The sequence below is a fragment of the Mizuhopecten yessoensis genome, unplaced genomic scaffold (genome assembly GCF_002113885.1).
Source record: "Mizuhopecten yessoensis strain PY_sf001 unplaced genomic scaffold, ASM211388v2 scaffold8377, whole genome shotgun sequence".
In the NCBI taxonomy this organism is placed as follows: Eukaryota; Metazoa; Mollusca; class Bivalvia; order Pectinida; family Pectinidae; genus Mizuhopecten; species Mizuhopecten yessoensis.
In genome coordinates this window covers 217748-240492 of record NW_018407517.1, presented here as the reverse complement: position 1 = coordinate 240492, position 22745 = coordinate 217748, and the positions used below count along the sequence as shown (strand labels likewise).

General features: G+C 37.0%; 1 protein-coding gene across 1 annotated transcript in view; it reads right to left on the bottom strand.

Moving 5' to 3' along the window:
* LOC110455770 (conserved oligomeric Golgi complex subunit 1-like) overlaps positions 1-22745 on the bottom strand; it is a 123987-nt gene that overhangs the window by 61513 nt on the left and 39729 nt on the right. The window contains exons 14-18 of the mRNA XM_021506130.1: positions 21736-21946; positions 20440-20531; positions 13333-13497; positions 8213-8383; positions 6180-6269 (exon numbers count right to left, since the gene is read on the bottom strand). Coding sequence (XP_021361805.1) covers positions 6180-6269; positions 8213-8383; positions 13333-13497; positions 20440-20531; positions 21736-21946 — 729 coding nt within the window. The remainder of the gene's footprint in view (positions 1-6179; positions 6270-8212; positions 8384-13332; positions 13498-20439; positions 20532-21735; positions 21947-22745) is intronic.

Sequence of the window (22745 nt, the reverse complement as noted above, 5' to 3'; positions counted from 1 at the left end):
GATTCCCACTTAGCACCATGGTGACTCCTAGACTCCCACTTAGTACCATGGTGACCCCTATATTCCCACTTAGTACCAGGGTGACCCCTGGATCCCACTTAGCATCATGGTGACTCCTAGATTCCAACTAGGTAACATGGTGACTCCTAGAATCCGACTAAGTACCATGGTGACTCCTAGATTCCCACTAAGTACCATGATGACTCCTAGATTCACAATTAGTACCATGGTGACACCTAGATTCCCAATAAATACCACGGTGACTCCTAGATTCCCACTTAGTACCATGGTTAATCCTAGATTCCCACTAAGTACCGTGGTGACACCTAGATTCCCATTAAGTACCATGGTGACACCTAGATGACAACTAAGTAGCATGGTGACACCTAGATTCCCAATAAGTACCACGGTGACTGCTATATTCCCACTTATTACCATGGTGACTCCTAGATTCACATTAAGCACCATGGTGACACCTAGATTCCCACTAAGTACCATGGTGACTCCTAGATTCACACTAAGTACCATAGTGACTCCTAGATTCCCACTTAGTACCATGGCAACTCCTAGATTCCCACTAAGTACCATGGTGATTCCTAGATTCCCACTAAGTACCATGGTGACTCCTAGATTCCCACTTAGTACCATGGTGACACCTAGATTCCCACTAAGTACCATGTTGACTCCTAGATTCCAACTAGGTACCATGGCAACTCCTAGATTCCCACTAAATACCATGATGACTCATAGATTACCACTAAGTACCATGGTAACACCTAGATTCCCACACAGTAACATAGTGACACCTAGATTCCCACTAAGTACCATGTTGACTCCTAGATTCCAACTAGGTACCATGGCAACTCCTAGATTCCCACTAAGTACCAAGGTGACTCCTAGATTCCCACTAAATACCATGATGACTCATAGATTCCCACTAAGTACCATGGTAACACCTAGATTCCCACACAGTACCATAGTGACACCTAGATTCCCACTAAGTACCATGGTGACTCCTAGATTCCCACTAAGTACCATAGTTACTCCTAGATTCTCACTAAGTACAATGGTGACTCCTAGATTCACATTTACTTCCATGGTGACACCTAGATTCCCACTAAGTACCATGGTGACTCCTAGGTTCCCACTAAGTACCATAGTGACTCATAGATTCCCTATAAGTACAATGGTGACTATTAGATTCCCACTAAATACCATGGTGACTCCTAGATTCTCTCTAATTACCACAGTGACTCCTAGATTCCCACAAAGTACCATGGTGACACCTATATTCCCACCTAGTACCATGGTGACACCTAGATCCCACTATGTACCATGGCAACTCCTAGATGACAACTAAGTAGCATGGTGACTCCTAGATTCCCACTAAGTACCATGGTTACTCCTAGATTCTCACTAAGTACAATGGTGACTCCTAGATTCACATTTACTACCATGGTGACACCTAGATTCCCACTAAGTACCATGGTGACTCATAGATTCCCACTAAGTACCATGGTTACTCCTAGATTCTCATTAAGTACAATGGTGACTCCTAGATTCACATTTACTACCATGGTGACACCTAGATTCCCGCTTAGTACCATGACGACTCCTAGATTCACACTACGTACCATAGTGACTCCTAGAATCCCACTAAGTACCATGGTGACTCATAGGTTCCCACTAAGTACCATGGTGACACTTAGATTTCCACACAGTACCATAGTAACACCTAGATTCCCACTAAGTACCATGACGACTCATAAATTCCCACTAAGTACCACGGTGACACCTCGATTCCCACTAAGTACCACGGTGACTCCTAGATTCCCACTAAGTACCATATTGACTCCTAGATTCCCACTAAGTACCATGGTGACTCTTAGATTCCCGCTAAGTACCACGGTGACACCTAGATTCCCATTAAGTACCATGGTGACACCTAGATTCCTACTAAGTACCATGGCTCCTCCTAGATTCCCACTGAGTACCACAGTGACTCCTGGATTCCCACTTAGAACCACACATAGATGATATAATACAGTGTCATCAATATGAATTAACTTTTCATGAATATGCTGAGTGATAAAACAAGAATTTCTATATTTTTGTAATGCCTTTTTTTTTTTTATATATATTTGAAGATGTATAAGATTTTGGATTTGCCATCTTTATGGGAAAGCCTGCAGAGGGCATTTATCAAGGTGAAAAAAAAATGTAAAGCCAGCAGGTAATATGCAAGTATGTGATCTGATTGGTTGTACCTACATGTCAACGTGATCTGATTAGGTGTACCTACATGTCAATGTGATCTGATTGTTTGTACCTACATGTCAACATGATCTGATCGGGTGTACCTACATGCTAATGTGATCTGATTGGTTGTACCTACATGTCAATGTGATCTGATTAGGTGTACCTACATGTCAATGTGATCTGAATGGTTGTACCTACATGTTAATATGATCTAATTGGTGGTACCTACATGTCAATGTGATCTGATTGGTTGTACCCACATATTAATTTGATCTGATTGGTTGTACTTACATGTCAATGTGATCTGATTGGTTGTACCTACATGCTAATGTGATCTGATTGGTTGTACCTACATGTCAATGTGATCTGATTGGTTGTACCTACATATTAATGTGATCTGATTAGGTGTACCTACAGTTCAATGTGATCTGATTGGTTGTTCCTACATATTAATGTGATCTGATTGGTTGTACCTACATGTCAACGTGATCTGATAAGGTGTACCTACATGTCAATGTGATCTGAATGGTTGTACCTACATGTTAATATGATCTAATTGGTGGTACCTACATGTCAATGTGATCTGATTGGTTGCACCTACATGTCAATGTAATCTGATTAAGTGTACCTACATGTCAATGTGATCTGATTGGTTTTACCTACATGTAAATATGATCTGATTGGTGGTACCTACATATTAATGTGATCTGATTAGGTGTACCTACAGTTCAATGTGATCTGATTGGTTGTACCTACATGTTAATATGATCTGATTGGTGGTACCTATATGTTAATGTGATCTGATTGGTTGTACCTCCATGCCAATGTGATCTGATTGGTTGTACCTACATGTTAATATGATCTGATTGGTGGTACCTATGTGTCAATGTGATCTGATTGGTTGTACCTCCATACTAATGTGATCTGATTGGTTGTACCTACATGTTAATATGATCTGATTGGTGGTACCTATATGTCAATGTGATCTGATTGGTTGTACCTCCATGCTAATGTGATCTGATTGGTTGTACCTACATGTCAATGTGATCTGATTGGGTGTACCTAAATGTCAACGTGATCTGATTAGGTGTCCCTACATGTCAATGTGATCTGATTGGTTGTACCTACATATTAATGTGATCTGATTGGTTGTACCTACATGTCAACGTGATCTGATTGGGTGTACCTACATGTTAATATGATCTGATTGGTGGTACCTATATGTAAATGTGATCTGATTGGTTGTACCTCCATGCCAATGTGATCTGATTGGTTGTACCTACATGTCAACCTGATCTGATTGTTTGTACCTACATGTCAATGTGATTTGATTGGTTGTACCTACATGTCAATGTGATCTGATTGGTGGTACCTCCATGCTAATGTGATCTGATTGTTTGTACCTACATATTAATGTGATCTGATTGGTTGTAACTACATGTCAATGTGATCTGATTGTTTGTACCTACATATTAATGTGATCTGATTGGTTGTACCTACATGTCAATGTGATCTGATTGGTTGTACCTACATGTCAATGTGATCTGATTGGTTGTACCTACATGTCAATGTGATCTGATTGGTTGTACCTACATGTCAATGTGATCTGATTGGTTGTACCTACATGTCAATGTGATCTGATTGGTTGTACCTACATGTCAATGTGATCTGATTGGTTGTACCTACATGTCAATGTGATCTGATTGGTTGTACCTACATGTCAATGTGATCTGATTGGTTGTACCTACATGTCAATGTGATCTGATTGGTTGTACCTACATGTCAATGTGATCTGATTGGTTGTACCTACATGTCAATGTGATCTGATTGGTTGTACCTACATGTCAATGTGATCTGATTGGTTGTACCTACATGTCAACGTGATCTGATTGTTTGTACCTACATGTAAATATGATCTGATTGGTGGTACCTACTTGTTAATATGATCTGATTGGTTGTACCTACATGTCAACGTGATCTGATTGGTTGTACCTACATGTCAACATGATCTGGTTGGTTGTACCTACATATTAATGTGATCTGATTAGGTGTACCTACATGTCAATGTGATCTGATTGGTTGTACCTACATGTCAACGTGATCTGATTGGTTGTACCTACATGTCAACATGATCTGTTTGGTTGTACCTACATGCTAATGTGATCTGATTGGTTCTACCTACATGTCAATGTGATCTGATTGGTTGTACCTACATGTCAATGTGATCTGATTGTTTGTCCCTACATGTCAACGTGATCTGATTGTTTGTACCTACATGTAAATATGATCTGATTGGTGGTACCTACTTGTTAATATGATCTGATTGGTTGTACCTACATGTCAACGTGATCTGATTGGTTGTACCTACATGTCAATGTGATCTGATTAGGTGTACCTACAGGTCAATGTGATCTGATTGGTTGTACCTACATGTCAACATGATCTGGTTGGTTGTACCTACATATTAATGTGATCTGATTGGTTGTACCTACATGTCAACCTGATCTGATTGTTTGTACCTACATGTCAATGTGATCTGATTGTTTGTACCTACATGTCAACGTGATCTGATTGTTTGTACCTACATGACAATGTGATCTGATTGGTTGTACCTACTTGTTAATATGATCTGATTGGTTGTACCTACATGCTAATGTGATCTGATTGGTTGTACCTACATATTAATGTGATCTGATTAGGTGTTCCTACATGTCAATGTGATCTGATTGGTTGTTCCTACATGTCAACATGATCTGATTGGTTGTACCTCCATATTAATGTGATCTGATTGGTTGTACCTCCATGTTAATATGATCTGATTGGTGGTACCTACATATTAATGAGATCTGATTGGTTGTACCTACATGTCAACGTGATCTGATTAGGTGTACCTACATGTCAATGTGTTCTGATTGGTTGTACCTACATATTAATGTGATCTGATTGGTTGTTCCTACATGTCAACATGATCTGATTGGTTGTACCTCCATATTAATGTGATCTGATTGGTTGTACCTCCATGTTAATATGATCTGATTGGTGGTACCTACATATTAATGAGATCTGATTGGTTGTACCTACATGTCAACGTGATCTGATTGGTTGTACCTACATATTAATGTTATCTGATTGGTTGTACCTACATGTTAATATGATCTGATTGGTGGTACCTACATATTAATGTGACCTGATTGGTTGTACCTACATATTAATGTGATCTGATTGTTTGTACCTACATGTTAATGTGATCTGATTGGTTGTACCTAAATGTCAACGTGATCTGATTAGGTGTACCTACATGTAAAAATGTGATCTGATTGGTTGTACCTACATGTTAATATGATCTGATTGGTGGTACCTACATATTAATGTGATCTGATTAGGTGTTCCTACATGTCAATGTGATCTGATTGGTTGTACCTAAATGTCAACGTGATCTGATTAGGTGTACCTACATGTAAAAATGTGATCTGATTGGTTGTACCTACATGTTAATATGATCTGATTGGTGGTACCTACATATTAATGTGATCTGATTGGTTTCCCCACATGTCAATGTGATCTGATTGGTTGTACCCACATGTCAATGTGATCTGATTGGTGGTACCTACATATTAATGTGATCTGATTGGTTTCCCCACATGTCAATGTGATCTGATTGGTTGTACCTACATGTTAATATGATCTGGTTGGTGGTACCTATTTGTTGATGTGATATAATTGGTTGTACCTACTTGTTAATATGATCTGATTGGTGGTACCTATTTGTTGATGTGATATAATTGGTTGTACCTACATGTCAATGTGATCTGATTGGTTGTACCTACTTGTTAATATGATCTGGTTGGTGGTACCTATTTGTTGATGTGATATAATTGGTTGTTCTTATATGCTTATGTGATCTTATTTATTGTACCTACTTGTTTATCGTGATCTGATTGGTTGTCCTGTCTGGTATTTCCAATGATAATTTCCATAACTCCAGCTGTTCATCAACATATGTCAAAAGTCTGCAACAAAGTTTTAGAATTTTATTGAAATTTACTTACAATGTTGTCAGCAACATTTATCAGTGTACATGCATATTGTAGCTAACATTTCGTACACATTTCATTTGTCAATGTTTATTTCATATGCTTTGAAGATCTATCAATACATGCTGTCATATTTCATTTTCTTGCACTACAATCATAATGAAAGGTTCGAGTACAGTGCCTTTCTAATTAGAATAAAACAAGAGCACCGCGTACAGAAGCATGATACGTACGCCCGTCAGACCCTCCTAAGGGTATTGATAAATTGGAAGCAGGTAGTGACATATGATATAAATATGTTACCTGCCATCGTTTTGTTGGTGACTGTGACCTTGCTATTCATTTACTGTGCAAGCTATTTTATATTTCAGAATTGCATTTTCGTGGTCAATGTTGTTCAACAAGAGGCCCAATGGGCCTGCATCGCTCACCTGGTATTAATCTCACTATTGTAACCTTAAAAGTGGACTAAAATAAAGCTTCAGGCAAAATATCAGTGTCTTGACTTCAAGTCATTCAGAAGAACCTGTTAAACGATTAAAACACATTTGATGCCTGTGACCTTAAAAGGTCAAACATGGACATTAAGTTGAACAAACTTCAGAGCCCTTCTTCTCAGAACGCAACTTGCCAAATATCACCACTTTATACCTTTTGTTTATTGAGAAGATTTATGCACTATGGACCAGATGTGACCATGAAAGTATCTCAAGGTCATTCACATCAACAAGCAATCACCCTGTATGCTTAAGTTATTCAGAAGGGTTTTGTTTAAATATTTCAACATATTTGACCCCTGTGACCTTGAATATAGACAAAGGTCATTCATTTGAACAAATCTGGTAGCCATTCATGCCAACATACTTCTGGCCAAATATCATCACCCTGGGCCTTTTGGTTATACAAAAGAAGTTGTTTGAATGTTTTTAAGACAATTGACCAATGTGACCTTGAATATGAGTGAGGGTCATTTATTTGAAAAAACTTGGTAGCCCTTAATGCCAAAATCCTTCTACCCAAATATCATCACCTTGGACCTTTTAGTTATACAGAAGAAGTCGTTCAAAGTTTTTAAGACAATTGACTCCTTTGACCTTGAATATGAGTGAAGGTCATTTGTTTGAACAAACGTGGTAGCCCTTCATGCCAACATCCTTCTGGCCAAATATCATCACCTGGGACCTTTGGTTATACAGAAAAAGTTATTTAAAGGTTTTTAAGACAATTGACTCCCAGTATGTAGTAGAGAATTCTGATAGAACACAAGTTACCCAGTAAGTACTGTAGTAGAGAATTCAGATAGAACACAAGTTACCTAGTATGGAGTAGAGAATTCTGATAGAACACAAGTTACCCAGTATGTAGTAGAGAATTCAGATAGAACACAAGTTACCCAGCATGTAGTAGAGAATTCAGATAGAACACCAGTTACCCAGTATGTAGTAGAAAATTCAGATAGAACACAAGTTACCCAGTATGTAGTAGAGAATTCAGATAGAACACAAGTTACCCAGTATGTAGTAGAGAATTCAATTAGAACACAAGTTACCCAGTATGAAGTAGAGAATTCAGATAGAACACAAGTTACCCAGTATGTAGTAGAGAATTCAGATAGAACACAAGTTACCCAGTATGTAGTAGAAAATTCAGACAGAACACAAGTTACCCAGTATGTAGTAGAGACTTCAGATAGAACACTTACTAGTCTATAAATGAAAGATTTTGAGTTGAAATAATCATACAGTTTCTTATAATTAAGTAGACTCAATTTTTATTTTTACAACAATATATTTCACATTATTTTGATGTTTATATAGATCGAAGCAGCAATACATGCATACAGGAATATGCTAGCAAACCCTATAAAACACACAAGTATCCCTGTATTTAGTTGTTGAGAATCCAGATAAAACACTTACTCTTCTACACATCTGTGACATGAGACCTTCAGATGGTTAAGTAGGTCACCTGTATCACCATAGCGATTAAAAAGTGGGTCTGTCTGGGTGTCCTTGTCAGCTGCTGGATGTATGTAATGCTTGCAATCCTCTATCAGGGTCAGTAGCTTGTCATCATAGTTTCGACACAGGCTACAAACAAACAAAATACTTTGGGCTACATATTTTTCTTTATTTCATCAGCATTTCAGTGAATTATATTTGATATCGGTGCTTTCCACAACACTTAGTCCTGTATGGTGAACAGTTATTTAATTTAAATAAATATCACAGTTTTGTACACTTCAACCAATGAAAATTAATATCATACGCCATTTTGAATATTTCCTTTGATCTTTTTAAAATGTCGACAATATGTTAAAACCAATTTTTTCTCCAAAGTCTATGATAATAATTTCATTTAAACACAGTACAAGCATATAGGTTTCCCCATGTATATCCTTCCAAATTTGATAACTTTTTTGTTTTTTTCTCATGATTTTTTTTTTGTCAAATGTCATCTATAGGTGTTCGGTATGGATCAAAGTTCAAATGCCCTTTTTTGGGATTTTTTTTACAAAATTTTAAGTTGACCAGGTCAAGTTTTGAGTTATTAAGGGGTCAAATTACACCTAAAATTTAATTTGGCCCTTCTGGCAAAGTGAGCAAATAAGAGATCTTAAAAGGATCTAGGCACACACCGGTCTTCATTTTCCTTACAGGTACTATTACACAGTCCCATGTTGGAAATCCTAAATGGGAATCTTGTACATTGACTTAAACCTTGTTATGTTATTTGTTATTTGCCACATTATTTTGTAATTCTTACAGAATTAGAAGTGCAGTCAAAGACAATGAATTCTCATCAGGGCCAGGAGTATTTTTAACAAGGGAAACAAGAAGAAGATCACCTATATTTAGAGAAAAAAAAGTATCAAAATGTTAGAAAGGATATTATATTTTCCTTCCGTACTGTTTTGGGCAAATATGTTAGCCTTCCAAATCGTCCTGTGTGGGTGTGTTCAGTCAACCATAAAAGTGTGTGCACGCTTTTCCATGTGTACACCACTTTAAAAAGCTAAGCTAGGCTAAGTAAGGCGTTGTTCAAATTGTTAAGGAAATCAATTTGATGAATTCTCTGTGTGATTTTGTTTTAATATAGCACAAAGACGAACCAGACAATGATGGTGAAATTAATAGGGGCATCCAAATGCTGCAAGCTAGCATGTCTCAACGTCAGGTTGCAGCAGACCTTGGGGTGTACACTGCAGCACCAACACTGATTTTTGCTCATACAGGCACTGCGTCACAGGTTCCAGACTGCCACAGCTTTACGAAATGACCTCCTTAATGCTTCTGGTACCCGGTTAGCCACTCAGACAATTAGGAACCGTCTTCATGATGCTGGTTTAAGGTCAAGTAGACCAGCAATATGAGGGACTGATTAGATTTGGCCCGAGCTCACAGCACTTGGACTCTTCAGGAATGGGAACCGGTTATTATTATTCTTTCCGAATTCACCGACAGGAGCGTTAAAGTATGCATGGAGACAACCTGGGAAGAGGTTCCAGACAGGTAATGTTGTGGAACATGACTGATATGGCACAGGTTCAGTGATGGTGTGGGAAGACGTAAGCCTTCGTGGGAAAACTGACCTCACCGTCTTCCATAATGGTATCGTTATGGCCTGGATTTACTTCGATGAAATCTTTGATGCCTATGTCAGACCCTACGCTGGCGCTATTGGCCCTGACTTCATCCTTCTGGACAATAATGCTAGACCACATAGAGCAAGGGTGACTGAGCAGTATCTACAGCAAGAGACTATTCAACGATACCAATATAGTTTCTGTTTATTTAGGATTAGTTTTTAGTGAATACATCATTGTTACCAATTTTAAGGGTTACCCTTTTCCCGAGGCTCATTTTCCAACTGTATTTACGATTTTTGGAATTTTTGCATGCTGATGAATTAAAAAAGAACAATAAATTTTTCAAAAATAATCTCAGTATAAACCAAATAAAATATATATTTTCATTTGTCAAGAAGCCCAGAGGGCCTGTATCGCTCACCTGGATATCTAAGCAATCATGGCAAAATATTCTCCTTATAAGATCCAAGGGAATGGGCCAGACCCTAAGACCGATTTAATCCTTGTAACATATCTGTATTAGAATTTTCATGGCGAGCAAGTTTATGTATGGTTATGGTGTGGGGATCTCAACTGTTTCCAAGCTGTGACTACGAAACTAGGTCCCTAGCTAGGGTTGTGGCCAGACCCCAGGTTCAATTCTAATATCATGACAGCATTTGTCTCTTTATGTCCAGCATTTGTATATATAGTTTTGGGGTGGGGATCTCAACTGTTTCAAAGTTATGAACCAGGGGTTAAGTTTGCAAGGGTGGGGCAGATCCCAGAGTCAATTCTAATATCATGACATCATTTGTCTCTTTATGCCCAACAATTGTATACTGTATATAGTTTTGGGGTGGGGATCAGAACCATTTCAAAGTTATGGCCCAGGGGTTAAGTTTGCAAGGGTGGGGCAGATCCCGGGGTCAATTCTAATATCATGACAGCATTTGTCTCTTTATGCCCAACAGTTGTATATATAGTTTTGGGGAGGGGATCTCAACAGTTTAGAAGTTATGACCCAGGGGTTAAGTCTCCAAGGGTGGAGCCAGACCCCAGGCCATCCTGGAAGCATTTGTGCATTTTTCTTTTTGTACTCAGCAATTGTATATATAGTTTTGGGGTGGGGATCTCAACCACTTCCAAGTAATTAACTATTTTTGGCCCCACTCCTTAGCCCAGGGGGTCAGCCCCACTATTTGTACAATTTTGAATCCCCACCTCCATGAATGCTTCAGACCAAATATAATTTATATCAAGTGCATTTTTCTACAGAAGAAGTCGTTTATAGCAATAAAGTCAAATTGCCCCTTTTGGCCCCGCCCCTCAGCCCCCTGAGGAGTGGCCCAACCATTTGTATAATTTTGAATCCCCACTACCTAGGAATGCTTCCAGTCAAATATGGTTGATATCCATCTTTTGGTTCAAGATCCAGAGAAGTCGCTTAAAGCAATGTAGCAAAATAGACCTTTTTGGCCCCAACCGTAAGCCCCATGGGGGTCAGCCTCACCATTTGAACAATTTTGAATCCCTGCCCCCAATGAATGCTTCCAATCAAATATGATCAATATCCAGTGCAAAATTCTACAGAAGAAGTTGTTCATAGCAATATAGCCAAACTGCCCCATTTGGCCCCGCCCCTCAGCCCCCTGGGATGTCAGCCCCACCATTTGTACAATTTTGAATCCCCAGTACCTAGGGATGCTTCCAGTTAAATATGGTTGATGTCAATCTCTTAGTTCCACAGAAGTCGCTTGAAGCAATATAGCCAAATTGCCCTCTTTTAATTGGCCCCGCCCCTCAGTCCCCTGGGGTGTCAGCCCCACCATTTGTACAATTTTGAAACCCCAATACCTAGTGATGCTTCCAATCAAATATCATAAATATCTATTGCATAGTTCAACAAAAGAAGTTGTTTAAATCAATATAGGCAAATTGACCCCATTTGGCCCCACCCCTCACCCCCACCATTTGTACAATTTTGAATCCCCACTACCTAGGGATGCTTCCCCTCAAATTTAGTCAAATTCCAATCAGTGGTTAAGAAGAAGTAGTCGTTTGAAGAAATTGTTGACGCATGGGCGACGGACGGACGAACCAGGTGAGCTAAATATGAAAGTGATCTTTAGCAAAATGTGAGTAGTATATATATCAAGTACCTTGAAGTGATAACAACATTGAATTGTCAACATTCAAGATGGTCATCTGGTGGCCATCCTGTTTTCCGATCAGTCACTGAAAGCAATATGCATAAGCAGAGACCATGGGGAACATTCATGTGAAATTTGAGAAATATCCCTCAAGTCCTTTCTGAGAAATAGTGCAAACAAACTTTAACTCTCAAAATTCTAGATGACCGCTTATCGTCCATTTTGGTTTTTGATCAGTACCAGAGTTTGATATGCATAACAGTGACCATGGGGAACCTTTATTAGCAACTTTCTCCTGTAACTTAAGAAAGAGTACTAACAAACATTAACTCTCAAAATTTAAGATGGCCGCCTTCTGGCCATCATGGTTTTCCAATCGGTCCCAAAATTTGAAATGCTTATTATAACTGGAGATCATGGGTAGAAATTGGGAAGGATCTCTTTGTACTTTCTGAATAATAGCGCTAACAAGAATTTAAAAAGACGGAATGATGGATGGACAGACGGACCAAGGGCGATTTGAATAGCCTACCATCTGATGATGGTGGGCTAAAAAAAGTGGACAGAGGGCAGAGTGACGATGGATGCTGGACCATACCATAACTCACAGACACTTCCTGCCAGGTGAACTGAAAACACTTTTAACAAGGTTACCATGAAGCGGTACATAATACACCTATCACACACTGAATGAGTAGTTGTTTGTATCGGTGAAATATATGAAATTTTTGTGAGTTATTGATGTTAGAGTAAAATAATTGAACAACACCTGGTAGATCAATGAAGGCAGTAAAACATCTTTGAATGCATGTAGTATTGCATTAATGAAACTAAGGGGAACAACTCTATCAATTATGGCCAGATAATTGTGATTACACTCGCTCCGCTCATTTAGGGGGCAAAACTCTGTAAATTAGTGTCGGATAATGGTGGTTATACAATTTGTCTGAGCTCTAATGGTAATTAACCTTCCTAACCCTGAAAATTACTCATGGTATAGAGCAGACACTGCTTCAGCGATCGAATACGGGGAGTTTGTACAGTATGGTCTGATAATGTTGGTTATCAAACTAGTTCGGGTTTTCATGGTACTAAACCTCCTATGAAGTTTGAATTTAATCTGTTGAAACTTACTTGAGATATTGAGCCGACATTGTTTCAGAAAATAAATAAAGTGGCATAAATCCCTAAATTACTGTTGGATAACTGTGGTTTTCAAACTTGAGCTTTAAACTCATCAAATTACAGTCATATAGTGGTTGACGAAGTTGAACATCCAGAAAAATGATAGCAAGGATTAAGATGGTATGGAGCTTACCTCTGAATTACAGGAGTAAAGGCCTTGGCTCTCATCAGTAAGCCACTGGGTGCTTGAGCACTAGTGGTGCGAGTATTGGCAGTGGTCCAGGCCATGTTGGTCGGTATATCCCCTGGCCCTTCACACCAGATATACTTGGACAGGTCTACCTCCACCTCACTGCTCCTACAGATTACACGCAACTGTCATGATTACAAGACGGTGATGTTACATGTTAAGAATGATCAACAGACCTGTAAAGCTGAAGTTACATGGGGTTGGGGGGTTTGCAAACATGCCTGGGCTGCACAAATTTTAAAACCAAGGGCTATCCCTGCTGATCTTACAATGAGATCTGCCAACTGATAGACATAAAGTATATCATTCACCATATTTATATCTGTTTACAACAGCGATGCCCTTCCATTGGTAGCTGCTATATGAAACATCCTCCATTGTGTTCTTACAAGAGACTTATTAACAAGAGATCCCAGAGGGATCTTGAAGCCCACCATTGTACCATCTTCATTAGTTCTTTGTCAGTTCGATCTTTTCTCTTCTTTCCTCTAATCAGTTTGATCGAGACATGTTAACAGTAAATGTACCTTTTGATCTAAACATCATACTGCTGTGCATAAAAGCCAACCTTCAAAGTGAGTTTGTCATTTCACAGCAGTATGATGTTTAGATCAAAAGGTACCTTTACTGTTAACATGACTCGATCTTTTCTCTTCTTTCCTCTAATCGGTTTGATCGAGTCATGTTAACAGTAAATGTACCTTTTGATCTAAACATCATACTGCTGTGCATAAAAGCCAACCTTCAAAGTGAGTTTGTCATTTCACATATTTACCAGTACAGTACTTAATGTGATAGAAATAGAATCGATCATTGCAATATGAGAAAGATCTGTTTAGTTCTTCCTTTAGCCATTTTGTTTTTATGATCAGTCTCAAAATATAACATGCACAACGAGGGATCAAGGGGAACCTACATGTCAAATTTGAGAAAGATCCCTCAAGTTATTCCTGAGAAATATTATAACAAACCTTCAATGTAAACAAGAGATCCCAGAGGGATCTTGGTGCCCACCTTCCCAGAGGGATCTTGGTGCCCACCTTTGTACCATCTTCATTAGTTCTTTGTCAGTTCAATCTTTTCTCTTCTTTCCTCTAATCAGTTTGATCGAGTCATGTTAACAGTAAATGTACCTTTTGATCTAAACTTAATACTGCTGTGTATGAAAGCCAACCTTCAAAGTGAGTTTGTCATTTCACATATTTACTAGTACAGTACTTAATGTGAAAGAAATAGAAAAGAAATAGAATCGATCATTGCAATATGAGAAAGATCTGTTTAGTTCTTCTTTTAATCCATTTTGTTTTATTAATCAGTCTCTCTAAAAATAATATGCACAACGAGGGATCAAGGGGAACCTACATATAAAATTTGAGAAAGATCCCTCCCATACTTCCCAAGAAATAGCGATAACAAACTTTCACTATCAAAATCCAGATGGCTGCCTGTCGGCCATGATGTTTATCCGAACAGTCTCTAAAATTGCCCTGCACAGCCAGGACCAAGGTGAACCTACATATAAAATTTAAGAAAGATCCCTCTAGCTTTTCCTGGGAAATAGGGGTAACAAACCTACACTATCAAAATTCAAGATGGCTGCCTGTCGGCCATGTTGTTTATCCGATCAGTCTCAAAAGTTGCCCTGCACAGAATATGACCAAGGGGAACCTACATATAAAATTTAAGAAAGATCCCTCAAGTATTTCCGAAGAAATAGTGATAACACACTTTCACTATTAAAATCCAAGATGGCTGCCTGTCGGCCATGTTGTTTTTCCGATCAGTCTCAAAAGTTGCCCTGCACAGCTAAGGACCAAGGGGAACCTACATATAAAATTTGAGAAAGATCCCTCTGGTACTTCTTGAGAAATACCGATAACAAGAATTGTTTAAGGACGGACAACGGACGGACGACGGACCACTGATGCAGCGTGATTTGAATAGCCAACCATCAGATGATGGTGGGCTAAAAATCGAAGATGGCTGTCGGTTGGCCATTTTGTTTATCTGATTAGTTTCAAAAGTAAACATGAACAATAAAGGATAGTGGGGAACCTGCATATAGAATTTGAGAAAGTCCCTCCAGTACTTCCTGGGAAATAGCACTAACAAATCTTCACTGTCAAAATCCAAGATGGTTGCCTGTACGTCTGCCATGTTGTTTTTCTGATCAGTCTCAAAAGTAAATATGCACAACTAAGGACCTAGGGAAACCTACATATAAGATTTGAGAAAGATATCTCTCCACTACTTATACTGATGAGAAACAGCGATAACAAACTTTCACTTTCAAAATCCAAGACGGCTGCCTATCTGCCATTTTGTTTATCCGATCAGTCTTAAAAGTTGCCCTGCACAATGAAAGACCAAGGGAAACCTACAAATAAAATTTCAGAAAGATCCCTCTGGTACTTCCTGAGAAATAGTGATAATCAACCTTTAATGTCACAATCCAAGATGGCTGCCTGTTGGCCATGTTAGTTATCCGATCAGTCTCAAAAGTTGCCCTGCAATAGCTAGGGACCAAGGGGAACCTACATATAAAATTTAAGAAAGATCCCTCTAGCACTTCTTGAGAAATAGCGATAACAAGAATTGTTTAAGCACGGACAATGGACGGCGGACGATGGACATGCAATGGACGGATGGACCACGGACGCAGGGTGATTTGAATAGCCCACCATCAGATGATAAAATAGATACCAGAAAAATAAACAATTTCTCTATATCAATCAAGACTACAAAGTATTATCTATCGTTGTAATTGGATACAGCTTATTTATTTAAATTTCTTTTGTATACCAAAGCATATGCCAAAGTAATTGAAGGCTCATAAGTTAAAAGAAAACACTGAAAAAGTTGGGACATTTGATATATTGCAGTTAAAAATATCTAAACTTATCATCTATATATAGAGGTTACACAACAAGTGGTTGTTGAATATTGTATTTATTTCACTCGAGTTAGTTAATTTTCAAAAGTTACAAAAGACACGAGCTTTAGCGAGTGTCTTTCTGTAACTTTTGAAAATTAACGAGAGCGAAATAAATACAAGGGGAACCTACATACTACCATATGTAAAAAGTCACTAATTAATATTCAAAAATGACTTCTTTTACAAACTTAATAATTGTCAAAATTAATGTTTCGGCAACAACTTCACGAAAAAAATATAATAGATGAACGACTTTAAGTATCGAGAGTAGCAGTATTGCATTAATTTATATAAATTAACCACGGACTATATGCGAGTAAGCATATCGTACGAAGTCTGCCTCCCGCCAAGTAATGAAGACGAACTTATCGCTGTCAATGTCCAAAACCATAGGCCTATGTTTCTTCGTGATGGTTCTATGGTTTAAGTTTATAGTGAAAGTTCAGCCATAGTCAGACCGTCCAAATAGCGATAACAGGACGTTGGGAGAACAAAATATTTTCCGACACTGTGACAGATCTTGTTTTGGTTTCACGACCTGGACACGCGACATTGTGAGGTCGAAACGATATTGAGCATCTGTAGCAATTTTGCCTGAAACTAGCGATCAAATTAATCTTTAAGTATCATCTTCTTTTAATATTGCCTTATTAACCCTCTTTTCCGCATAACTTTACAAAGTCACCAACATTTGACGGGTGTTGACAGCAGACAACGTAAACAAACAGCATGTGGCAAAAAGCGCGTGGAAAAAGTCGTCCCAGTCTCAACCAATCAAACTCTTGAAGGTCATATACCATGTGTGGTATATAACTCACATTTATCTAACAGTCTGCGTTTTTATACAATGATCTGAGAGTGGAATAACACAGCGTATTGTGGTAGAAACCACTTTATACCACCTACCGGAAGCATGATAATTTCATTAACATATGGGTTGTCAGTATAAGTATATTTAAGAAGAAGTTGAGAAAGACTTGAGAACAACTTAAGAATGGATTTTCCCATTTGGGAACATATTTTCTCAAAAAAGAATGTTTGCTCGCCCAAAGTGACATCCAAAGTGACATCCAGAATCAGAAATAGTTCCACACAAGTGTAAAAACCAATGACGATAACATTTATTTTGAAACATAATTTAAGGTTCATGGTTTAACTTTTCCTTCAAGCAAATCTTTACCCTATTTATATAAAAAAAATATGTTTGTATTTGTTTTATTTTTCAGACATTTTTTTTATACAATGCAAAGTACATTTGTAATAGCTGAGAATCTCACACACACTAATCTCGCTTCCACTTTCACACACAATTATCGATTGTCATTTTAATACATTTTTCCAATGTTTACATTTATATCGCATTTGTATAAGGAAAGCAGAAAAAGGAAAAATAGACAGAGGATGAAAAAAAGACAAGGACAAAACATAGAGAGAGAGAGAGAGAGAGAGATGTCAGGCAATCAGTAGTATATATCTATATATCTATATGTATGACTAGCATATGAAAACAGGAGGGAGTAAAGAGCATGTGTTGTCAGCTGGAAGTGTCAATATATGTATAGTAATAGCTAAACAGAATATTTTGATGTCTTTAGATAGGAAAAATGGATACAAAACAACTCATATACTAGTGTCCAATAATATTACATATTATAACTGTAAACAGTATTCTTAAAATAAAGTTCAGCAAATTGAAGATTCAGGAGATATTTATTAACTTTTGCCATTTTTTCCAATTATTTTTAAAAGTGTTATTATATTTGTCATCTTTACCTGTTGCAATGTATTTTTGTGTAATATAGTTGTCCTTGATTGCTTTTTTAAGACCATTTATAGATAAATTGGTTTGTAGGCATCTTGCTGAATAAATATATTGTTTCATAATCAAAATAATTGTACTGTCTATTGGTGTTCTTATTCCATCTTGATTATATAGTCCAAAGATAAAAGTCTCCTTATTGTAAGCAAAAGGGATCATTAAGGCATCTAATAAAAACTCAAAATTTTGTAACATAACCTGCACCTTATCACATTCCCATAGGGTATGTTCTATTGTTTCAATATCAGTTTTACATGAGTTACAATAAGGACTATCAGCTATTCCAGCCTTAAATAAGAATGAGTTTGTTGTCAAAATGTGTTGATTGATTCTGTATTGAAGCCACTGTAATTTTGAATTTTTGGTTATATGAAAAGGCATTTTATATATTTTTTTCCATGTTTCATTATCAAAATTAAAAACTTCATCCCATTTTTTTCTTCCAGTTGATATTGTATTATTTTTATTGAGTAAATAATAAAAATCTTGTGTCCCTTTTTTACTGCGGAAAAGTATTTCTAGATTAATTGGTATGAAAGGATAGATAGGACATGGTAAATCTTGTTTCTGTATATGTTTTCGAATAGCTGAAATAAGTCCTTGGTAATTAAGAAAGTTTGTATTTATACCAAAGAACTGTTGAAATTCCTGAAAAGAGTAAAACGAATTAGTGTCTTTATTGATTAAATCGCTAATAATAATAATTCCTTTATTGTACCAATCCCGATAAAAAATACTCTGATTATCTATTTTAATTACATTATTATACCATATTGGTGTTTTGGCCAATTTATCTGGAGATTGATATGAATAGTGTTTATTTGATAAGTTTATCCATGCTTCAAAAACATCTTTCCAAAATAAATTCTTACAGTTATTGTGACATATTGAAATGTACTCAGTTCCACAGTTAGCCAAAATATGATCATCAACAGAAGTTCTTAGAATAATTTGCCATTTACTTGGACTTGTATAGAGTCTCCTTAACCATGTTAACTTTAGAGATTCAATGAAAGACTTTACATGTAACATTTTTAGACCTCCGTCAATATATTTTTTAACAGTTATATCTCTTTTCACTTTATCTATTTTACTTTTCCATAAAAAACAGTACAGTTCTGTGTTTAACTTTTTCAGGAAATTCTCATCTGGGTTTGGTAAAGAGATAAAGAGATGATTAAACTGAGAAATTAATAGTGCCTTTATAATATGGATTCTACCTATTGGTGTCAAAATTCTTCTTTCCCAAGTTCTAATAAGGGCCTTTATCTTAACTAGTTTTTTATCATAATTCAGTTTAGGTATTCGGTGAAGGTCAACATGAAACTCAATGCCTAAAAGTATAAATTTTTGATTTCCCCACTGTATATTCAATTCAGGGTACACAACTTCATCACTATATTTTTTACTCCCAATCCAAATAGCCTGTGTTTTAGAAACATTTATTTTTAATCCAGATATTTTTGCAAAAGTTTTTAGTTCATCAATTGATTCTTTTAGTGATTTCTCTGTTCCATCTAAAATCAGTGAAGTGTCATCTGCATATTGAGACAGTAAAATAGGACTATTATCAATATCAATACCTTTTATATTTTTATTGTTCCTTATTCTAATGGCTAAGATTTCAGCACACATTATAAATATATATGGTGCGATGGGGTCCCCCTGCCTACAGCCTCTTTCAATTTCGAAAAATGGAGACAAATTTCCCCCTTGATTAATAGCTGAACTTTTTTTGTAGAATTTTGACCCACTTTTTTTTATATCTTCCCCAAAATTAAAATAATGATTGATAATTGACCCTGATTGAACCCAAAATTAATTGATTTGACTATTAAAGTACCTAGTTGTTTCCAAAAGCATTTAAAAAATTCTACTGTATACCCATCAGAGCCTGGGCTTTTATTTATTTTTCATAGTTTTTAAAGTATTTGAAGCTTCATTAAGAGTAATTATACCTTCTAGTTTGTTAGATTCTATATTACTTAATTTTGGAATATCAATATCTTTTAAAAAATCATCTACATGAACATCTTCTATATCATTATCAATTGTATACAATTTTTCATAAAAATTTCTTACCTCATCAAGAATTTCTACCTGCTTTGGTATTTTATCGCCATTGTCTTTCTCTATCATTGGTATTAACTTCGAGGTGTAATTTATTTAATTTATTTAATGTGGATAAAGTCAGTGTGATCATTGATAAATATCGAACTGGTTATTTACAATGAAAGGGATTGGCCACAAGTTCTTACAACTTACTATGACATCTCCTGATAAAATCTTTTCTTACCCATCTTCTATGCTTCCAATTTCCATTACCAGTTTCGATACCTGGCGTTTGGTCAATTCAGTTGCTGAATCCAGTTGGAATTTCATCAATGCCTACAAATTAACAATTTCTTAGCAATAACAAATGTACAAAACTGAATATTAAACTACATGTACAATTGTATGATTGCAGAATACACCAAAATTAGCGTGCACACACCGTCTGCATGCCATTTGCACAACTGTACAATTTAACAATCGTTCGGCACATTTTGATGAGTTTTACCTGGCCTGTCCCTGAAACAGAAAACTGATATGTGATACCTTAGTACCATAATGTAAACAGAACTGGACGTTAGGTATTTGTTAATTGCATTAGTTGCAATTTATAGCTTCCCCTTAACCTGAATTTTCACACCTTGACAGAAACATACTTAAAAATCAAGTTTATATCTTTAATCATGAAACTGTACATATTTTTGAGCTATTCCTCAATTTACACCAACCACTTTTGTTACTGAATTCATACCATATACATTTATTCAAAGATAAAAAATCATGTGTTTTTGTTTTGTTTTAAAAAATCTGAGCAAGTTAAGTCATCTTAATTCTTAATAATTCAGCAAAAGAGGAATATCAAAATAATGGTTTTAACCATTTTGAAATTTTTACAGACAAAGAGTAATACAGAACAGGTTTGAACTAAAGGGCCTGTCACACCTTGCCAATTTGAGTTGCAGAAGCTATGCCTGAGCACAAATTTGGCTATTTTCAGGGATCAGTACTAGTACGGCAGCACAACAGTACCACATCGCTAAGAACAGTAGTACATCGTCAGGATATTGGCAGGTGACGGTAGAAATTTTTGAACTTGATCACAAATTTCTGCCAATGTACTTACAAAAACATTTACAGAAGATTGGTATTACGTAGTACATCGGGTTTTACATCGGTAGGACAATGGTAGCACAATGGTATCGCAATGGGAACGCCGGTACTACATTGGTATTGCTACGGTCAATTTTGATTATTTCACAAGTACTTTATGCCGAATTAAGCTCTGCCAATTTTCTCGCCGTTGTTAATTTTTTGCTCCGGTTTAGTCCCGGCATTTCACAGTTCTACAGTATTTAAAAGAAAAACACAATAACACACGAATGTTTTGGTCTTGAAAGTAAACTTTAGACTGTTTTTAACCTATATGGTGATATAACTTGACCCTGTACTTCAAAGTTGACTGACCTTGACCATGTTTGATGGGTAACAACCTTGACACTGTTTTTTGTTGACTTTGGCCTTGTAAGATATAATGACTGACCTTAACTCTGTCCAGGAATAGTGCCCACAGGAAGTCGTCCCAGCTGGACAGTTTCCTGTTGAGGATACGTGAACACACACCCTGCCAGTCTGCCATACTGTGATCCTGGGACAATAGTTCCCACACTGCATCACGGATGTCAGCCAATCTCTTCACAGTATTTACAAAGCCTAAAAGCTTACCCACACCATGCTTCACATCCCGAATACATCTGAGGAAGAAAAGTCATCATAATATGGATCCGGAATGGATTCAATACATACAGGATTATAATCAGCAAACTGATAGCTTAATTGCTGTGCTAGTGTTGGCATAACCGAAACAGTAGTATTTGATGTAACAAATTTAATCACTTAATTTTAAGCAAAAAACACTGCAATGTTTAATGTAGTATATTGGATACAGGGACAGATATCACAAGCATGATGTAGACAGTTTAATGTAGTATATTGGTGTAGTATATTGATACAGTGACAGACATCACCAGTGGGGATGTAGACAGTTTAATGTAGTATATTGGTGTAGTATATTGGATACAGCGACAGACATCACCAGCGGGGATGGAGACAGTTTAATGAGTGACATCGATCACCAGCATGGATGTAGACAGTTTAATGGAGTATATTGGTGTAGTATATTGATACAGTGACAGACATCACCAGTGGGGAGGTAGACAGTTTAATGTAGTATATTGGTGTAGTATATCAGATACAGTGACATCGATCACCAGCATGGATGTAGACAGTTTAATGTAGTATATTGGTGTAGTATATCAGATACAGTGACAGACATCACCAGCGGGGATGGAGACAGTTTAATGTAGTATATTGGTGTAGTATATTGGATGCAGTGACAGACATCACTAGCGGGGATGGAGACAGTTTAATGTAGTATATTGGTGTAGTATATCAGATACAGTGACAGACATCACCAGCGGGGATGCAGACAGTTAAATGTAGTATATTGGTGTAGTATATTGGATACAGTGACAGACATCACTAGCGGGGATA